This window comes from Emys orbicularis, chromosome 3, assembly GCF_028017835.1.
Source record: "Emys orbicularis isolate rEmyOrb1 chromosome 3, rEmyOrb1.hap1, whole genome shotgun sequence".
In the NCBI taxonomy this organism is placed as follows: Eukaryota; Metazoa; Chordata; order Testudines; family Emydidae; genus Emys; species Emys orbicularis.
In genome coordinates this window covers 103058981-103079862 of record NC_088685.1, presented here as the reverse complement: position 1 = coordinate 103079862, position 20882 = coordinate 103058981, and the positions used below count along the sequence as shown (strand labels likewise).

The 20882-nt window shown below is 43.0% G+C and overlaps 1 protein-coding gene across 1 annotated transcript in view; it reads right to left on the bottom strand.

The window, feature by feature from the left end:
• The window catches only part of ENPP3 (ectonucleotide pyrophosphatase/phosphodiesterase 3), an 84197-nt gene that overhangs the window by 22583 nt on the left and 40732 nt on the right, over nucleotides 1-20882 (bottom strand). The window contains exons 12-16 of the mRNA XM_065402090.1: nucleotides 18870-18978; nucleotides 18563-18691; nucleotides 17803-17834; nucleotides 9355-9482; nucleotides 6847-6913 (exon numbers count right to left, since the gene is read on the bottom strand). Of these exons, the coding sequence (XP_065258162.1) occupies nucleotides 6847-6913; nucleotides 9355-9482; nucleotides 17803-17834; nucleotides 18563-18691; nucleotides 18870-18978 (465 nt within the window). The remainder of the gene's footprint in view (nucleotides 1-6846; nucleotides 6914-9354; nucleotides 9483-17802; nucleotides 17835-18562; nucleotides 18692-18869; nucleotides 18979-20882) is intronic.

The following is a 20882-nucleotide window of genomic DNA, read 5'->3' as shown; positions in this document are numbered from 1 at the left end:
CCTAAGTGAATCTAGCCCTAAGTGTCTTAGGCTCCTATGTCCCATTTTCAAAATTGATTTAGGCATTTAGGAGATTAAATCTCACCAAAAATTGATTGGACTTACAATCCTAAACACTAAAGTCACTTTTGATAATGGGCCTTAGGTTCCTAAGTCACTTAGGGTATGTCTACACAGCATTTTGGAGCGCACCTCCTAGCCTAGCTAGACAGACTCGGACTCACGCTAGTGCTCTAAAAATAGCTGCACAGACACCGCTTTGAAGTTGCAACTCAGGAGGAGCTTGGACTCCAAACCTCACCCCTTCTCCCTAGGCTTCAGAGCCTGAGCTCCAGCCCAAGCCGCAACTTCAAAGCATTGTCTACACAGCTATTTTTTAGAGCACTAGCACAAGCACTGCAAACCCAAGTCTATCAATCCGGGCTAGGAGACTCACTCTAAAATGTTGTGTAGACATACCTTTATGAACATTTTTCTCTGCATGGCTACAGCAGCTAAGCTCCATGATCTGGGCTGCTGTTCACTAGTTTATTAGAATCCACAGCTGAATTTAGGATTCCACCTGAGGCCTGGGTCTACACTGAGAAGTTATACCATCACAGCTACGTCAATCAAGGGTGTGAAAAAACACACCCCTGAGCAACATAGCTATGCCAACATAACCCCCTGTGTAGACACAGCTATGCCAATGGAAGAGAGCTTCTGTTGACATAGCTAACTTCATTCAGGGAGGTGGTGTTCCTAGACCAACAAAAAAAACCCTTCTGTTGATGCAGGGTGAGTCTATGCTGGCATAGTCTCTGTGGTATAGACATAGACTCAAATATTCTGAGGTTTAATTCAAATACCCCTTCGGGATGCTCAAATCGTCACTTAAGAATTTATGTGTCTAAGGCCTGGTCTACACTAGGAGTTTATGTCGAATTTAGCGCCGTTACATCGAATTAACTCTGCACCCGTCCACACCACGAAGCTATTTAGTTCGACATAGAGGTCTCTTAAATTCGACTTCTGTACTCCTCCCCAACGAGGGGAGTAGCGTTAAATTCGACATGGTCATGTCGAATTAGGCTAGGTGTGGATGGAAATCGACGCTAATAGCTCCGGGAGCAATCCCACAGTGCACCACTCTGTTGACGCTCTGGACAGCAGTCCAAGCTCGGATGCTCTGACCAGCCACACAGGAAAAGCCCCGGGAAAATTTGAATTCCTTTTCCTGTCTGGGCAGTTTGAATCTCATTTCCTGTTTGGACATCGTGGCGAGCTCAGCAGCACTGGCAACGATGCAGAGCTCTCCAGCAGAGATGGCCATGCAATCTCAGAATAGAAAGAGGGCCCCAGCATGGACTGATCGGGAAGTCTTGGATCTGATCGCTGTGTGGGGCAATGAGTCCGTGCTTTCCGAGCTCCGATCGAAAAGACGGAATGCAAAGATCTACGAGAAGATCTCTAAAGCCATGGCAGAAAGAGGATACAGCCGGGATGCAACGCAGTGCCGCGTGAAAATCAAGGAGCTGAGACAAGGCTACCAGAAGACCAAAGAGGCAAACGGACGCTCCGGATCCCAGCCCCAGACATCCCGTTTCTACGAGGCACTGCATTCCATCCTAGGTGCGGCCGCCACCACTACCCCACCACTGACCGTGGACTCTGAGGATGGGATATTGTCGACGGCCGCTTCCTCGGACATGTTAGCGGACAGGGAAGATGAGGAAGGAGATGAGGAGGACGAGGCAGTCGACAGCGCTTACAACGCTGATTTCCCCGACAGCCAGGATCTCTTCATCACCCTTACAGAGATCCCCTACCAACCGTCCCCAGGCGTTAACCTGGACACAGAATCAGGGGAAGGATCACTCAGTAAGTGTTTAAAACATCTAATCATTTATTTTGAACAGAACAGGAATATTAACAATATTAACAATGGGTTTTGCATGATTACTTTGCCCTAGGCGCTTAACGTTTCAGTCCCTGGCAGTGCAACTACTGAAAAAAATCTAACAATGTCCGGTTTAGTATGATTGTTCTGCCCAAGCCGCGCTACTGTTTAGTCCCTGCCAGTGCAGCTACAGTAAAATCCGGTCTATATGTCCGGGGATAGAGCTGAAATCCTCCAGGGACATCTCCACGAAGCTCTCCTGGAGGTAATTGGAAAGCCTTTGCATCAGGTTCCTGGGGAGAGCGGCCTTATTGGGTCCTCCGTAGTAGGAAACATTTCCGCGCCAGGAGACAAGCAAGTACTCCCGGATCATTGCCCTGCAGAGCATGGCGGCATACGGCCCTGGTCTTTGCAGGCTTTCCCGAAGCATCCTTTCTTTTTCCGTCTCTGAAATCCTCATCAGAGTGATGTCGCTCATGGTGACCTGCTTTGAATTAGGTAGGGGAATGTTAGTATTGGGACTGCTTGCCTGTTCCTTTACAGAACTGTAACCGGCGGTTTACAGCCACGCGGTGGAGGCAGGAGAGGGGCAGCATACAGGGATCTTTCCCTGGGACAGCCGGGAGGGGGTGGGACAGGGGCAGAGTTCATGCTTGCCGGATTGCTGGCAGCAGGGACTGGCATTGCTTTCAACGTGAAAGGAGGCCAGTGCTATTATTAAAGTTTTAAGCAGTCACAAGTCTATGGCTTACCATGTCGGCCTGCTACACAAATTCTGCTGTCCTGCCCCGCTTCTCTGATCTGCACTGCAAGACCCCAGGCACTGAATGCGAAGGCCGAAAATTCGACCTTGTCCTGAGTGCGCATGTGATAGGTGCTGTGCATGGTCTTGTTCACAGAGAAAGACTATGTTCTTTGTTCACAACTAAATTTATCTTTCTGAGGAATTCACTCCCTTTTTCCCATTCCCACAGCTGCGACTGTCTCCCGACCTAGCCTGGCATCACACTCCCAGAGGCTAGCGCAGATTAGGCGTAGGAAGAAGAGGACACAGGAGGACATGTTCTCGGAACTTATGGGCTGCTCCCGAGCCCAGGCAGCCCAGCAGACCCAGTGGAGGGATAACTTGTCCCAAATGCACCGATCACACATGGAACAGGAGGAGAGGTGGCGGCAGGAAGACCAGCAAGCGACTCAAACGCTGCTTGGACTAATGAGGGAGCAAACGGACACGCTCCGGCGCCTTGTGGATGTTCTGCAGGACCGGAGGCAGGAGGACAGAGCCCCGCTGCAGTCTATCTGTAACCGCCCTCCCCCGCCACCAAGTCCCATACCCCCCTCACCCAAAGTCCAAAGAAGGAGGGGCGGCAGAGTCCGTGAAAACTCTCACTCCACCCCTGCAGACTGCTCAAGTACCAGAAGGCTCTCATTCCCCAAAATTTGACAAGTCCTTTCCTTCCCGCCTCACCCAAGCCCCCGTCCAAGTTTCACCCCCCAGTTTCATGTGTAGTTGCTAATAAAAAATACGTTTCTGTTAATTACTGTTTCCATCATGTTCTTTTAGAGGAGAGTCTGTCTGAAGGGGGGGAAGGGGGTTGGTAATTGGACAGGACAGTCACCTTTACCAGGGTACAGAGGCGGGGGCAGGTTCAGCAGCAGGGCACACACACATTGCAGTCACTAGTTACCCTGGTCAGTCTGGGAGGTGGTTTTCATGTTCTGGGGGTGGGGGGGGCTCTGTGACTTTGTGGCGGGGGAGGGCAGTTAGAGATCTTATGCAGCGGTCCTTATCCTGGATCACAGAGCCACGCAGCAGGGAATCTGTAACCGTCCTCCCCCTGCCACAAAGTCACATAGCCCCCACACCCACAGAGTCCCGAACAGGAGGGGGGGCAGGCTCCGTTGAAACAACCAGTCCACCACTGTGGAGCCTGTCCTTCCTGGAGTTTAGAAGCGTCATTTGCATCACTACACTACACCCGCTCCCCACCACAGTCTGCATCCCAGGTTCAACACTTTCCCGCGAAAACAGTAATAAAGAAAACGGTGTTCATTAACAAAATTCAAGTGATTTTATTTTTAAACGTGTGTTGGAAGGGGGGGAACGGGGTATGTAACTGGAGAGGATACTGAACATTTACTGGGTAAAGAAACGGGGGCAGGTTCAGCTTCTCTGTACACAAACTTAAAAGTCACAGGTTACCCTGCTCACTCAGGAACCTAGCTTTCAAAGCCTCCCGGATGCACAGCGCGTCCCACTGGGCTCTTCTAATCGCCCGGCTGTCTGGCTGGGCGTAATCAGATGCCAGGCTATTTGCCTCAACCTCCCACCCCACCATAAAGGTCTCCCCCTTGCTCTCACAGAGATTGTGGAGCACACAGCAAGCTGCAATAACAATGGGGATATTGGTTTCGCTGAGATCACAGCGAGTCAGTAAGCTTCTCCATCTCCCCTTGAGACGGCCAAAAGCACACTCCACCACCATTCTGCACTTGCTCAGCCGGTAGTTGAAGAGTTCTTTTTCAGTGTCCAGGGCGCCAGTATAGGGCTTCATGAGCCAGGGCATTAGCGGGTAGGCTGGGTCCCCAAGGATGACTATAGGCATCTCCACATCCCCAAGAGTTATTTTGTGGTCCGGGAAGTAAATACCTTCCTGCAGCCGTCTAAACAGACCTGAGTTCCTGAAAACACGAGCGTCATGAACCTTGCCCGGCCATCCGACGTTGATGTTTGTAAAACGTCCCCTATGGTCCACCAGTGCTTGCAGCACCATTGAAAAGTAGCCCTTTCGGTTGATGTACTGGCTGGCCTGGTGGTCCGGTCCCAGGATAGGGATGTGAGTTCCATCTATAGCCCCATCGCAGTTTGGGAATCCCATCGCGGCGAAGCCATCTATGATGACCTGCGCGTTTCCCAGCATCACTACCTTTGAGAGCAGTACCTCAACGATTGCGTTGGCTACTTGCATGACAACAACCCCCACGGTAGATTTGCCCACGCCAAAGTGGTTCGCGACTGACCGGTAGCTGTCTGGCGTTCCAAGCTTCCAGAAGGCTATGGCTACTCGCTTCTGGACAGTCAGGGCTGCTCGCATCCGGGTGTCATTGCGCTTCAGGGCAGGGGACAGCAACTCACAAAGTTCCATGAAAGTCCCCTTCCGCATGCGAAAGTTTCGCAGCCACTGTGATTCATCCCAGACCTGCAGCACTATGCGGTCCCACCAGTCCGTGCTTGTTTCCCGGGCCCAGAATCGCCGTTCCACAACATCAACATGACCCATTGCCACAATGATGTCCTCGGCGCGGGGTCCCATGCTTTGTGACAGGTCTGTGCCACTCTCAGACTTCAGGTCCTCACCGCACTGCCGTAGCCTCCTCGCCCGATTTCTCAGCATCTGCCTCTGGGAAAGGTGGATGATAAGCTTCGTGGTGTTGACAACGGCCATAACTGCAGCGATGGTCGCAGCGGGCTCCATGCTCGCAGTGCTGTGGCGTCCGCGCTGTCACTGACCAGAAAAGTGCGCGAACTGATTTCCCGCCGGCGCTTTCAGGGAGGGAGGGCGGGAGTGACGGTCGGATGACGACAGTTACCCAAAAGCACCCTCGACACATTTTTTTACCCAGAAGGCATTGGCGGCTCGACCCAGAATTCCAATGGGCAGCGGGGACTGCGGGAACTGTGGGATAGCTGCCCACAGTGCACCGCTTCCAATGTCGACGCTTGCCCCGTTAGTGTGGACTCACAAAGTCGAATTACTGTCCTTAGTGTGGACACACACGTTCGACTCTGTAATATCGATTCCACATATTCGATTTAAGTAAAATCGAACTACTCTCGTAGTGTAGACATACCCTAAGAGTTAATGTGAGCATCCAAATATAGGTTTTGGACATACTATTAAAGCACTCGTTCATAAACTGAGCACAGAGTAGATGAACAGATGAACAAGGACTGAATCCTGAAACATATCTGTTACATGGAATAGGTCTGAAGCTTATTACCAATAGAGAATAGAGAAGGCCAAACACGTACTTCTGTTTATTTTTTTTCCATAAAACAAAGGCAGGAGGACATCAAATGAAATTAAAGGAACCAAATTTAAAAGGGATAAATAGAAATACTTTTTATACTCAGTATACCTAGCCATTAAACTGTGGAACTTACTGCAGCACGATATCATTGAGGCAAATAAGTGAATAAGTCCCATAAATTATTTAAATTTTTACATGAATAATAATATTATTTGCATTTAAACTAACTAGAATTAAAAACTTTAAGGGCTGACAATTCTTAACTCTGAGGTTCTACTGTAGTACATAATCCTTCACTTTCTCACACTTTCTTTCTCATACAAAGTGTTTCTCATTTTTTTCTGCCCTCCATTTACTTAACAGTAAGATTGAACCATTATTCCCTAGTGCAGTAAAACTCAATAGGTATCACTATTACCAATACCATTAAAATGAGAGCTGATCCTATCTAAAATTCAGTCTTTATAGATTCCTTAAACCAGTGTTTCCCAACTTTGGGATGCTGCTTGTGTAGGGAAAGTCCCTGGCGGGCCGGGCCAGTACGTCCTTCGGCCCGCGCCACTTCCAGCCGCCCCCATTGGCCTGGAGCAACGAACCGCGGCAGGTGGGAGATGCAATCAGCCGGACCTGCGGACACGGCAGGTAAACAAACCGGCCCGGTCCACTAGGGGTTTTCCCTACACAAGCGGCGTCCAAAGTTAACTTTAAGGGCACAATCATAGGACTTTGCAAGTACAATTGAGGCCAGTCTGAACGTTTGATCCTGGGTACAAACTGTCTCCATAGAGAGTAGATTTCCAGGGTTAGATGTCTGAATGCCCATGTAAGAAAAATCAGATTGCAAAAATTGTCATACTACACTGTGTGGCTTATTTACAGCAAATATGTAGTTGGCTATACAGTGGGATATGCGATTTGAGAAGAAAACACCTTACCTCCATACTTTTAAATTCATTGTCATAGCCATGATTACCTCCACCACAAAATGTATAATCTTTATTCCTAAGAAGAAATCATTTTATATTGTAAGTAAAAATGGTACAAATACAACAAAAATACTGGTTACCCCAAAAAATCTTCACTTTGGGTCACCCCCTGAGAGAAGAATTTTGCATAATATTTTGGTACTGATGGTTCTTATAAAAGAATGTTGCCTTTTGCAGAGACCTCTGCTTCTCTTGGGTTACTAAGATTACTTTAACCAGGAATTTGCCCCAAGATTCTAGCTACTGTACAGTGCATTTATGCCTCTGAAATAATCAGAGCAAAAGGCTGACCTCCGAATTGGGAAGTTCCAAAAAATGCATCATCTGCTTGGGGCTAGTTTTATAATAGCTTTCCTCACTATTCACATCTTAAAACAAGACTTCTGCCTGGAAAACCCAACTATGTTAGTCCTCTTGGAACAATTTCAGTCAAGACTACAGATGACTTTGCCTTATGAGGGAGAATTTAAATGTAAATACATCATTCTAAAAATGTTTGCATTTTTTCTATAAATTGCAGCCTTAGTTTTGATTTTGTATATTAAATACAATAGAAATGTCATACTATTTGACTTACAATGAGTAGTACTTGAAAGGAGAAGACAAATATGAAAACACCCGCAAAATAAAGATTTCTCTTTAAATATCTAGGACAAATATTGGACACTATTCAAAACAAAATATGAAGTCAAATGCTAAACAGGCATTTTACCCTTTTCTCAATAAAACTTAAGTTTTAAAAAAAGTATTAAATAAGATTACAGGAAAAATAAGTCCTCTGCTCAGAAACAGACAGAAGGTATTTAAGAGAAAAGAGAAAGAGAGTATCTTAAAAACCATCCAAGAAGCAGGAAAAGGTTTAACCATCTGGAGATCATTTAGGAATATGTATCTATATGTAAAATCCTGTACAAAATATATTCCCCAAAGGTTTGGGACAGTTGATCCAATAATAAGTGCAAGTAGAATTTGCACCTGTAGTGCATTTCCAACTGAAAGTGCAAATGGGATGAAAGGAGCTAACAATTTCTGACTTTCTAAGATTTTTCACCTTCATTTTTCCACATGAAAATTGGTACCCCGACACTACGCTTATAATTTATTACCACTGCGCTCTGAGTGTACACACAATACACATTTTTTAAAATCTACTCCCATGTATTTACAGTGTGTGTATGTGTAACAGGGACAGACCCCGCTCGTCGGCAGGCGGGAGCAAACCTGGGACCTCTGGAGCTAAATGCATGAGCCTCTACTGCATGAGCTAAAAGCCATATGACTCTTAGCTAAGGCTGTGGAGCACACTCATTAATCTCTCTCTCTACATGGTCTCAGTGCCACTAGATGGGACAGAACACCACACCCAGGCAGTGTGTGGGTTACATATGCCTACAACAGGGGTCCCCAACACAGTGCCCGCGGGTGCCATGGCGCCCGCCGGGGTGTCTAAGTGCGCCCACGTACTGGCCGGTGGACGAGCATCCGCCGAAATGCTGCCAATAAGCAGCGGCGACGCCTCTGGATGATGCTGCTTGCCGACAAGCAGCGTCATCCAGAGGCATCGCCGCCGCTTGTCAGTGGCATTTCGGCGAATGCTCATCCGCCACCACGGTCCTCCGTGGCTCGTCGTCTAGCACCCGCCAGACAAAAAAGGTTGGGGACCACTGGCCTACAATATATACAGTTTGTGTACACACATTATTATAAGCAACTACAACAGCTAAGATCACATAACTATTTCCATTCTAACCATCCCTTTTCCAGTTAATAATATCTTTCCAAATCATTCACTTTTTGGTATATGTTTCAGGCTTAGTCTTTTCCCAAAGGTGATTTATTTTTTCAAGTTTGAGTAAAAATGCGGAAAATGTGGCAGGAAATAGACTTCCGCCATTACAAAAAGGGTCCTGCAAGATTTTTTTGAACTGCTCTGCCACGGGTATGGCTGGAGATAGAAAGCTAAAACTTGACAAGGTAAGAGTCCTAATTAAAAAGTGTTTTGAATATTTCAATGAAAACTGGCTTTGAATTGACAGAGTTATGAGCCTTTGAAAAACTGCAGCACTTTTTGCATGACGGATTCTCATTAACTGAGCATATAAGAAGCCAATTCTGTCAGCCCTACATGGTTAACTGATGTGATGAGACATTTAGTGAAGGTGAACAATGAACGAGACTTCAATTCCCCTCATTTACCATGATGATTTGAAGAGAAAACTCTATGCACACCAGGTAAAGCAGTGGATACCTGGCTTACACAGACACACACAATCATTTCCTGCTATATAGCCTCCTAAACATTCATCTAACTGTCTGGAAAAGCCAGCATTCTAAGGACCAACTATTGTCTTCAAGGCAAGAGAGGCAGTCTTAAATAGAAAGCAAATGACACATCTGTGAAGGAAATGAGACATCTTGAACGATAAGGGTAAGAATCAATTTACAGCCACAATTTACCTAACAGCCAACCACTGCCGGTCCACCATAAGATGAACTTTGTCAATGCGAATGTTGTTAGCATAATGGAATCGCTTTGGCAAGTTGGGTGTCAAGTAGGGTTTGAAATGTTGGTTGGGTTTTCGGCACTGAAAAACATAAAAAGGTCCAATAGTGTTAAGATTTGCACTACAACAAACACAAACACATCATTCAGCAATGGCCACAGATACTGTGGAGATTGGCACACTAAATATACTGTATATATTGATTGATAGCTAGAACAATATGTTCTTCACTGACTTCTTCCACCACATTTTTGTCCCAGTTGATAATGGATAGTAAAATGTCTTACTTGGATCTGTGACAAAGGCCTTTGACAAGATGTATTGTAAGTGTGTCAGTCCTTAGTAGGAGACTGTTGTAAAGTTATAGATAAGGACAAAAAACTTGTAATGGTAAAGATATTGGTATATGCAATGGCTAATGTTATTGGCATCCATACCATGCAGTTAGTATATCAGTTCACATTCTATAAGCTAGTAATTAAAGGTCCCTGACAGTTAATGCTTTTCTGCAATCTTTTACCAGTTTACCATGCAATAAATAGGGAAGAGGAATATATCCTTTCACATGCCTATAAGGTGTCATTTTGAAATCATTAAAAATTATAAGCATGCAAATCTCTTTCTTGGAAAAAGTCAATATCCAACTTTTGGCACTGTTGTTTATAAATGTATCATTACTAAAAGAGATAAAATTTGCTGAGTTGCCAAATTGTAACTTTGAAACAATTTGAATCGATTCTAATGAGTTTTAATAGAACAAAAGTTTTTCTAACATCAGCTAGTGTAGCTGCAGTTAGTGTTTCTTTCTGGTTAAGAATCGGTAGGATCTCAAAACTCAGAAGTTGCCAAAAGTAGAAGAATAAAGGATCATACGTATGTATTAAGTGCCACAACAAGCTGAACAAACAAAACCAACCTATTCACTAGACCTGGTAACCTCACTTTACAACTGACCGCCCCAACACGTTGATTAGGCTTTCTGAAGTTCATTAAAAACAATATATATTTCTTGTTTGAAATAAGTAATGGGAATTTTTTAAAAATAGTGGTGCAATTGTAAAAATCCAGAAGCTCCCAATAATTCTGATTGGGAGATACTTTGTTTAAGGCAGTGTTTCACAAACTTGGGACGCCGCTTGTGTAGGGAAAACCCCTAGCGGACCGGGCCAATTTGTTTACCTGCCATGTCCACAGGTCCGGCCGATTGCGTCTCCCACCTGCTGCGGTTCGCTGCTCCAGGCCAATGGGGGCGGCTGGAAGCGGCGCGGGCCAAAGGACGTACTGGCCCGGCCCGCCAGGGACTTTCCCTACACAAGCAGCGTCCCAAAGTTGGGAAACACTGGTTTAAGGAATCTATAAAGACTGAATTTTAGATGGGATCAGCTCTCATTTTAATGGTATTGGTAATAGTGATACCTATTGAGTTTTACTGCACTAGGGAATAATGGTTCAATCTTACTGTTAAGTATAGGGAGGGCAGAAAAAATGAGAAAGACTTTGTATGAGAAAGAAAGTGTGAGAAAGTGAAGGATTATGTACTACAGTAGAACCTCAGAGTTAAGAATACCAGATTTACGAAGTGACTGGTCAACCACGCACCTCATTTGGATCTGCAAGTACGCAATCAGGCAGCAGCAGAGACCATACACACTCAAAAAGTAAACACAGTAAAGTGCTCTGTTAAATGTAAACTATTAAAAAATAAATAGATTTGACAAAGTAAGGAAACTGTTTCTGTGCTTGTTTCATTTAAATTAAGATGGTTAAAAGCAGCAGTTTTTCTTCTGCATTGTAAAGTTTCGAAGCTGCATTAAGTCAAAGTTCAGTTGCAAACTTTTGAAAGAACAACCATAACATTTTATTCAAAGTTACAAACATTTCAGAGTTATGAACAACCTCTGCTCCCAAGATGGTTAATAACGATGAGGTTCTACTGTACCTTCATAATTATCATTGTGCTTGCTAAAGCCAACTGTAAAATAGGGATCAAAGTAGCTATCAGCAGCCCCAGGGCAGTTCTAATTTGCTTCCAGTTGCCAATGGCCCAGGAGGTCATTCCTCAGCAGTGCTCTAGCCATGCCCCTTTTCTCTGAACCATAACTCCTCTAGTGGGGGAGGGAAAGATGTGGCACAGATCAGCTATTCCAGCTCTGTGCTACCTGATGAGTCCCAGTTTCCCAAAGGAATATCCCAAAGGAATATTCAGCTGGCCAATTAACATGCCTTTATAGTACCTATAGTAGAGCAGTTTTTAAACTAAGGGCTGGTTTAAAGCCAACAGGTGTAGAGGAGCACATGGTTCGGACAGAGACATCCCTTAGGGGAGGACCTATTAATGGAGATTATCTATGTCCTAGTAAGGAGGAGAGGATGGAAGATGATAAAATACGGGTAGGATCTGGTGAGAAACCGTCAAATGAAAGAGTCCCTTTCAATTACATCACATAATGGCAGATAACTAAAAAGTGACAATTTTTCAAGTGTTTATATACAAATGCTGGAAGTCTAGATAATAAGATGGGTGAACTTGAGTGCCTTGTATTAAATGAGGATATTGATATAATAGGCATCACAGAAACTTAGTGGAATGAGGCTAATCAATGGGACACAATAATATCAGGCTACAAAATATATCGGAAGGACACAACAGGTTGTGCTGGTGGGGGAGTGACACTATATGTGAAAGAAAGCATAGAATCAAATGAAGTAAAAAAATCTTAAATGCACCAAACCATACCATAGAATCTCTAAGGCTAGTAATTCCATGCTTGAATAATAAGAATATAGCAATAGGGATATACTGCTGACCACCTGACCAGGATGGTGATAGTGATCGTGAAATGCTCAGAGAGTTTAGAGAGGCCATAAAGATAGAAAACTCAGTAATAACGGCGGATTTCAATTATCCCCATATTAAGTGGGTACATGTCACCTCAGGACGGGATGCAGAGATAAAGCTTCTTGACACTTTAAATGACTGCTTCTTGGAGCAGCTAATCCTGGTACCCACAAGAGGAGAGGCAATTCTTGATTTAGTCCTCAGTGGAGCACAGGATCAGGTCCAAGAGGTGAATATAGCTGGACTGCTTGGTAATAATGACCATAATATAATTAAATTTAACAGCCCTATGGCGGGGAAAACAACACAGCAGCCCAACACCGTAGCATTTAATTTCAGAAATGGGGGCTACACAAAAATGAAGAAGTTAGTGAAACAGAAATTAAAAGGTATAATGCCAAAAGAGAAATCCCTGCAAGCTGCATGCAAACTTTTTAAAGGTGCCATAATAGAGGCTCAACTTAAATGTATACCTCAAATTAAATAACATAGTAAGGGAACCAAAAAAGTGTCACTGTGGCTAAACAACAAAGTAAAAGAAGCGGTGAGAGGCAAAAAGACATCCTTTACAAAGTGGAAGTTAAATCCTAGTGAGGAAAATAGAAAGGAGCATAAACTCTGGCAAATGAAGTGTAAAAATATAATTAGGAAGGCCAAAAAAGAATGTGAAGAACAGCTAGCCAAAGACTCAAAAAGTAATAGCAAAAAATGTTTTAAGTATCTCAGAAGCAGGAAGCCTGTTAAACAACCACTGGGGCCACTGGAAGATTGAGATGCGAAAGGAGCACTCCAGGATGATAAGGCCATTGCGGAGAAACTAAATGAATTATTTGCATCAGTTTTCACGGCTGAGGATGTGAGGGAGATTCCCAAACCCGAACCGTTCTTTTTAGGTGACAAAGGTAAGGAACTGTCACAGATTGAGGTGTCATTAGAGGAGGTTTTGGAACAAACTGGTAAATTAAACAGTAATAAGTCACCAGGACCAGATGGTATTCACCCAAGAGTTATGAAGGAACTCAAATGTGAAATTGCAGAATTACTAACTGTGGTTTGTAACCTATCATTTAAATCAGCTTTTGTACCAAGTGACTAAAGGATAGCTAATGTGACGCCAGTAATTAAAAAGGGCTCCAGAGGTGATCCCAGCAATTACAGGCTAGTAAACCTGACTTCAGTACTAGGCAAACTGTTTGAAACCAAAGGAAAGAACAGAATTGTCAGACACATAGATGAACATAATTTGTTAGGGAAGAGTCAACATGAATTTTGTAAAGGGAAATCATGCCTCACCAATCTACTAGAATTCTTTGAGGGTGTCAACAAGCACGTGTACAAGGAGGATCCAGTGGAGATAGTGTATTTAGATTTTCAGAAAGCCTTTGACAAGGTTCCTCATCAAAGGCAAAGTAAGCAGTCATGGAATAAGAGGGAAGGTTCTCTCATGAATTGGTAACTGGTTAAAAGCTAGAAACAAAGGGTAGCAATAAATGGTCAGTTTTCAGAATGGAGAGAGGTAAATAGTGGTGTCCCCCAGGGGTCTGTACTAGGACCAGTACTATTCAACATATTCATAAATGATCTGGAAAATGAGGTAAACAGTGAAGTGGCAAAATTTGAAGATGATACAAAACTACTCAAGATAGTTAAGTCCAAAGCAGACTGCAAAGATTTCACAAAACTGGGTGACTGGGCAACAAAATGGCAGATGAAATTCAATGTTGATAAATGCAAAGTAATGCACATTGGAAAAAATAATCCCAACCATTCATATAAAACAAACAAAATGAAGTATGTCTTCACACAATGCACAGTCAACCTGTGAAACTCCTTGCCAGGGGATGTTGAGAAGGCCAAGACTATAACAGGGTTCAAAAAAGATCTAGATAAATTCATGGAGCATAGGTCCATCAATAGCTATTAGCCAGGATGGACAAGGATGATGTCCCTAGCCTGTTTGCCAAAAGCTGGGAATGGGTGACAGGGGATGGATCACTTGATGATTACCTGTTCTGTTCATTCCCTCTGAAGCAACTGGCATTGGCCACTGTCGGAAGACAGGATACTGGGCTAGATGGACCTTTGGTCTGACCTAGTATGGCTGTTCTTATGTACCTTTGCATCACTCTCAGGGCTGTACTTAATTGTGTCCAGCTGCCTATGGCCCTCAGTGGCCATTCCAGCAGCTAGAGAGTACCAGAGTAAAGCAATGCTCCAAGCATGTACTGTTTTTTCCCTGGTTATGCCCCCTACCCTGGAAGCCAGCAGTGGGGCACTCTAGAACCACTACTGCTAGTTCTGTGCCACCCAGGGGGTTCCCCTACACAGGCAGAATCTTTAGGCAGCTGGTTAAGCCAGCTAATTGGTCTCTTTGTACCATCAGAGAAGCACAAGGGGCCAGAGTGTGTGTAAGAATCTGGTCTGAGGTGTTCAGCTGCTAGAGCTGTATACTCTGTTAGTATTAAATCTGTGAAATGAGAAGTGAGCCTGGACAATCAAATAAGCAACTGAGATTGATAATTTTTTTTTTTTTTTTAGAAAAGGATTCACTGAGATGGCTACACGACACCTATTATATATGCCATGAGACAAGGTCACTCCTTAAACTCTATATGGGATCCTCATCTAGGGAAAAGATAGAGGAAACCATCAAATGATGTAATAGAATACACTGGTAGTTGGTGCAAGAAAATCAGACTGAAAGAGGCTAGGAACCCTGGGCTGCACTACATACTCATGACCAACGATAGAAAGAAAAGCGGGGATTCCCAAAATTCTGGGCTATAGCTATAGGACGGACATTTCACACCTCTTTTCATATACTCTGAATGGCTATTTGGATTATTTAGTTAACACTTAATTACTTAACAGGGATGGAGAGCTAATAACTGATGACATCAAGGCTTAATGCTTAATGCCTATTTTGCTTCAGTGTTCACTAAAAAGGCTAATTATGACCAGATACTCAACACAATTAATATTAACAACCAGGGGGAAGAAATGCAAGCCAAAATAGGAAAAGAACAGGTTAAAGAATATTCAAATCAGCAGTGCCTGATGAAATTCATCCTAGGGTACTTAAGGAACTAGCTGAAGCAATCGTGGAATTGTTAGCAATTATCTTTGAGAACTCCTGAAGGACAGGAGATGTCCCAGAAGACCAGAGAAGGGTAAATATAGTAACTATCTTCAAAAAGGGGAACAAGGAGGACCCATGGAATTATAGACCAGTCAGCCTAACTTCAATACCTGGAAAGATATTGGAACAAATTATTAAACTGTCAATTTGTAAGCACCTGGCAGATAACATGGTTATAAGGAATAGTCAGCATGGATTTGTCAAGAACAAATCATGCAAAACCAACTTAATTGCTTTCTTTTGCTGTGGATGGGGGGGAGCAGTAGATGTGATAACTTGATTTTAGTAAGGCTTTTGACACAATCTCACATGACTTTCTCATAAGCAAACTAGGAAAATGTGATCTCAATGAAATTACTATAAGGTGGGTGCACAACTGGTTGAAAGCCTGTACTCAAAGAGTAGTTATCAATGGTTTGCTGTCAAATTGGGAGGGCATATTTAGTGGGGTCCTGCAGGGGTCAATCCGGGGTCTGGTACTATTCAATATTTTCATTAATGACTTAGATAATGGAATGGAGAGTATGCTTATAAAATTTGCAGATGACACCAAGCTGGAAGGAGTTGCAAACACTTTGGAGGATGGGTTTAAAATTCAAAATGACCTTGACGAATTGGATAATTGGTCAGAATTCAACAAGATGAAATTCAATAAAGACAAGTGCAAAGTACTTATTTTGGGAAGGAAAAAAAATCAAATGCACAACTACAAAATGGGGAATAACTGTCTAGGGGATAGCACTGCTGAAAAGGATCTGGGTGTTATAGTGGACCACAAACGGAATATAAGTCATCAGCTGCAAAAAAAAGACTAATATGAGTCTGGGGTGCATTAACAGGAGTGCTATATGTTAGACACATAAGGTAACTATCCTGCTCTACTAGGCATGGGTGAGGCCCCAGCTGGAGTACTGCGTCCAATTCTGGGCACCACAATTTAGGAAATATGTGCATATTGGAGAGAGTCTACAAGAAAGCAACAAAAATGATAAAAGGTTAAGAAAACCTGATCTATGAGGAAAGATTTAAAAAATGTAGTTTTGAGAAAAGAAGACTGAGGAGAGACCTGATAACAGTCTTCCAATATGTTAATGGCTGTTCTAAAAAGGATAATCATCCATTGTTCTCCATGCCCACTGAAGGTAGGACAAGAAGTAATGGACTTCATCTGCAGCAAGGGAAATTTAGGTTAGATATTAGAAAAAACTTTCTAACTATATAGGTAGTCAAGCTCTAGCATAGGCTTCCAAGCTCCAACCCTGGAGCACCCACAGAAAAATATTAGTGGGTGCTTAGCACCCACTGGCAGCCAACTCCATTCTTCCCCCCAGTGCCTTCCGTCCACCAGTGGCCCCACCGATCAACTTCTCTCCCTCCCTGCCAGTGCCTCCTGCCCGCAGCGAACAGCTGTTCTGCGTTGTGCAAGAGGTGCTGGGGGGTGGGGGAGGAGCAGGGACAGGAAGAGGCAGGGCAGGGGCTTAGGAGAAGGGGTGTGGTGGGGGCAGGGCCTGGGGTGGAGCGGGGGCGGGAAGAGTCGGGGCAGGGATGGGAGTTTGGGGGAAGGAGGCAGGTGGGGGCAGGGCCTGGGGTGGAGCGAGGGGTTGAGAACCCCCGGGGCCCAGAGGAAGCCGGTGCCTGTGCTTCCAAGGAAGGTTGTGGAGTCCCCATCATTGGAAGCTTTTAAAAACAAGTTGGACAAACACCTCCCAGGGATGTTCTACATTTACTTAGTCCTGCCACAGTGCAGTGAACTGGCCTATATGACTTCTCGAGGTCCCTTCCAGCTCTACATTTCTATGATTCTATGATTAAAAGTTTAAATGATAAAATCAATCTAAATTATAAAGACAAAGAAATACAAAAATGAAGCTTCCCACAATAACATTAATTTGGCCACCTTCCCCATCCCTCATATTTTAAAGTAGATATTGAACTCTGTAAAAAGTATTGAATTAGCCAATGAAAGAAAAAAAACAAAGGAGAAGAAATTACTGCACATGTAATGAAGTCGAGTTAACCTTCCTGTAGGAAACCTGGGCCTGCTTCTCCACTGCCTTGCATCTGTACTCTAGATCCTAGCTCTCAGATAACTCTTTCTCCACCTGCCTGGTGGTGGGGTAAGGTCTGTGGATCGACTCCAGCGCAAGTCAACCAATTCCACCTACTCTGGAGTGTGGGAAATTTTCTTCCCTGGATCCCCCATAGAGACCTCCTGGGCCAAGCCCACATACAAACTGGAGCATCTAGGATTTGCCTCCAATTGTACTCAAAGAGTCACATTTGAGTCAATACCCCCACTAAAAACAATATGGAACTGGTGCAAAAGTTAGGGTTTGAGAAGTGCACATGCAATATAGCCACAAAAATATGCCTTTTAATCAAAATACCATTAAGAGGAAATAAATGTACAAAAGTTTACTCACGGTAAGGTTTTTAACAATTCCTTCAGAATCAACTGTTTAAGAAAACAGACAATAGAATAAGTTGCATTCAAGCTATTGAAAATTCAAAGCACTGTGCAAGAATTTTCACTATTTTTGCATCCACTTGTATACTATTTGTAAAAGTGAGCACCAAGTGTTTTGTCAGCCTGTGCAGATTACCCAGCCATGTATTTATTAGCTGCCAGAATCACTAGCTAGGAACCCAAAAAGGTGGACTGCAGAAAGCTGCCATGGCAGTATCTAACCAAAGACAAAGCTGACAAATCACTGGAGACAGACTCTCCACCTCTACCCCACCCCCACATTGGAATATCAGATTTGCAGTACTGGACAAGATCTGGATCACTGGTCCTTTAAGTCTTGTTTCCTGGCTTTGGCAGTGGCCATACCTAATGCTTCAGAGAAAGGCAAATCTGCTGCCATAATTCATCATCCACACTTTGAGAGAGAGAGAGATTTAATCTTTTGTTGTTAACATTTAGTTTTGAGTTTGTTTTTATTTTTACTGAACCCCGCTGCTTTAGAGAAGGCTAATGTTTTTTTAGGGATAGTAAGATGCCCACAAGAAATGAGAGAATAATTACATTAATAATTTTAAAAACGCTAAATCTTATTCATTCCCTCCTCAGGGCTTCATTATAGACATCCCCAAGGTTCAAAACTATTGGCTATCCATTTTCCTTATTTCTTTCCTTTCTGCTGTGCTGGTTGTGCACTAACAGCATGGGTTCACACTTACAAGTAAAGTAGTCTTCTGGAACATTGTACGCCCGAATGCGAGCTGCAGGCCCATCATACATGTAGAAATTAATTTGATTAAAATAATCCGTCATGTATTCTAACTGGTTGCAGTAGGTCTTATCCATTCCTAAAATGAGAATACATAAATATTTATTTTGTTATATTAGAAATTGCAATATTGACAAGACTATTTATAATAGTTTATTAAAATAGTGATCATGAACACCAGAAACAAGGAAGAGAATAAACAAGGATATATAGTAGAACAGATACTGAAAAGTTAAGTACAAAACTAGATACAGTACCATGATCAGCCAAAACAATGAGATTTACACAGTTGTGCAGGTTCCTCTGTTTTAGCCCCTCCATTAACATTCCCAATGCCTCGTCTGCTAACTGCAAGGCTTTAATGACCTAAAGAATAAATAGAGTTTCATTAGAATTTCTCCTTGCTATTGATTTCAATACCCCTAGTCAATCTATCAGACTGTATAATCAGAGTAGGGGAAAATAAGCAAGTTTCTCTATCATCTTTCTACACTTAATTTTTTCTTTGTTTTTGAGCTAAAAAACAATTCTGTCAACATCATTGCATTTTATTAGTGCAAACGTCCACCGATTCCACAAAGCAAAGTATGGTTTGTACTGCTTTCTCCGTATAAAAGAAAACCCCAAACCACCATACTAAGTTTTGCTATGCTACATTCGAAATAGCTTTTGTATAATAGATGCTAAATCTTGTATTTATCAAAGTGCCAGAGTCGGTCAAATGTGGCCCCAAATGTAGGATTTTTTAAAAAAATATTCTTTTACGAAATCGGCAACCTAGAAACAGCAATAAGGAAATTATTTTTCTTGCATGTATTATTTTAAATATGAGAGCATCCCTTTATTATCAATAAGCACCGTTACAAGAATGCATGTATATACTGTGCCAACTGTTCGTACAGTAATAAAGTTGTAATTCCATTGAGCTCTTACCCCTACAAAGGGAAATTCCCTTTCCAATTTGGGAAACTAAAGCCCTCCTTCTAAAATTCAGATGGCAAGAATACCCACAACAAAGAGCAGTTCCCATTTGGCATCCCACCGCCCTTCTCATGCTTGCCAGCTCATGTGGTACAGAAGAAGAGATCGCCTTGATTTTTTCTGCCGCAAGGCATACCTCTTCCACCCTCCTAACAGAAAGAAGACATACACTTAAATCATTTAAAAGACATAAGTATATGTATTTTGTCTCAGGGCTTTGGAGCGGAGCCCGGAGCTGGAGTGCGGAGCAGCTCCGGAGCAGTGGAGCTGCAGGTTTTTGCCTGGAGCTGGAACAGAGCTGGAGCACAGCTCCAAAGCCCTGTTTGGTCTGATTCTGCTTCCTGTTTATAGCATTGCACGTGTAATTAAGAGGGGATAAATAAGTTAAATCACAGGCTTTATTTCTCTCTCTCTCTTTTAAAAAAAAAATGACTACTTTTCTTGAATAGTTGGAAGAACACCAAGACAGAATGGAGTATTCATCACAGCATAGACTGAGAGAATAACAATAGCTTTGATTCTGTTCACACAGGCAGTTATGACTAGACCTAGGCACATTTTTTTTTTGACAAATAGCTTATTCACTGAAAAATGCAGTTTCAGGTTAACCACAACTATTTGCAAATTTGGGTCGAATTCAGCTGACCAGTTTTGGCCCCAAAAAAATGAAAAATAATTTTTGAAAAAGTCAGACTGTTTCATTTTGATATGTTCTAAATTAAACAAATTGTCTTTTCATTTCCAAACTATGTTTCATTTTGAAATTTCACTAGATTTATTTAAAAAACAAAAAACAGTGAAAAAGGAAATGAACCAGGAAAATTTGTTTTGGATCAAACTAAAACTTTTCATTTGAGAAAAAAATAAAATATCTTTGTTTCAAGTTTACCCAAAACGACATTTAAAAAAAATTTTTTTTTGGTTCAGCCACAAAAAAATCAATTATTCACTCAGCTCTAGTTATGAAGAAACATACAGTAACTTTCAGATTACTTAAGATTTCTGATATGATACCACCAGAAATCTTATATTACATTGTAGCTTTATGTACTACTTAGGCCTGGTCTACACTAGGAACTTACATCAGCATAGCTACGTTTCTCGGGAGTGAGAAAAATCCATACCCCTGAGAGATGTACCGATACCAACCTAACCTCCAGCATAGACAGTGCTAGATCAACGGAAGCATTCTTCCGTCTACCTAGCTACCACCTCTCCGGGAGGTGGATTGATTTAACTGACAGAAGAATCCCTCCCGCTGACATACCCTTAGATTGTATGCTCTTCGG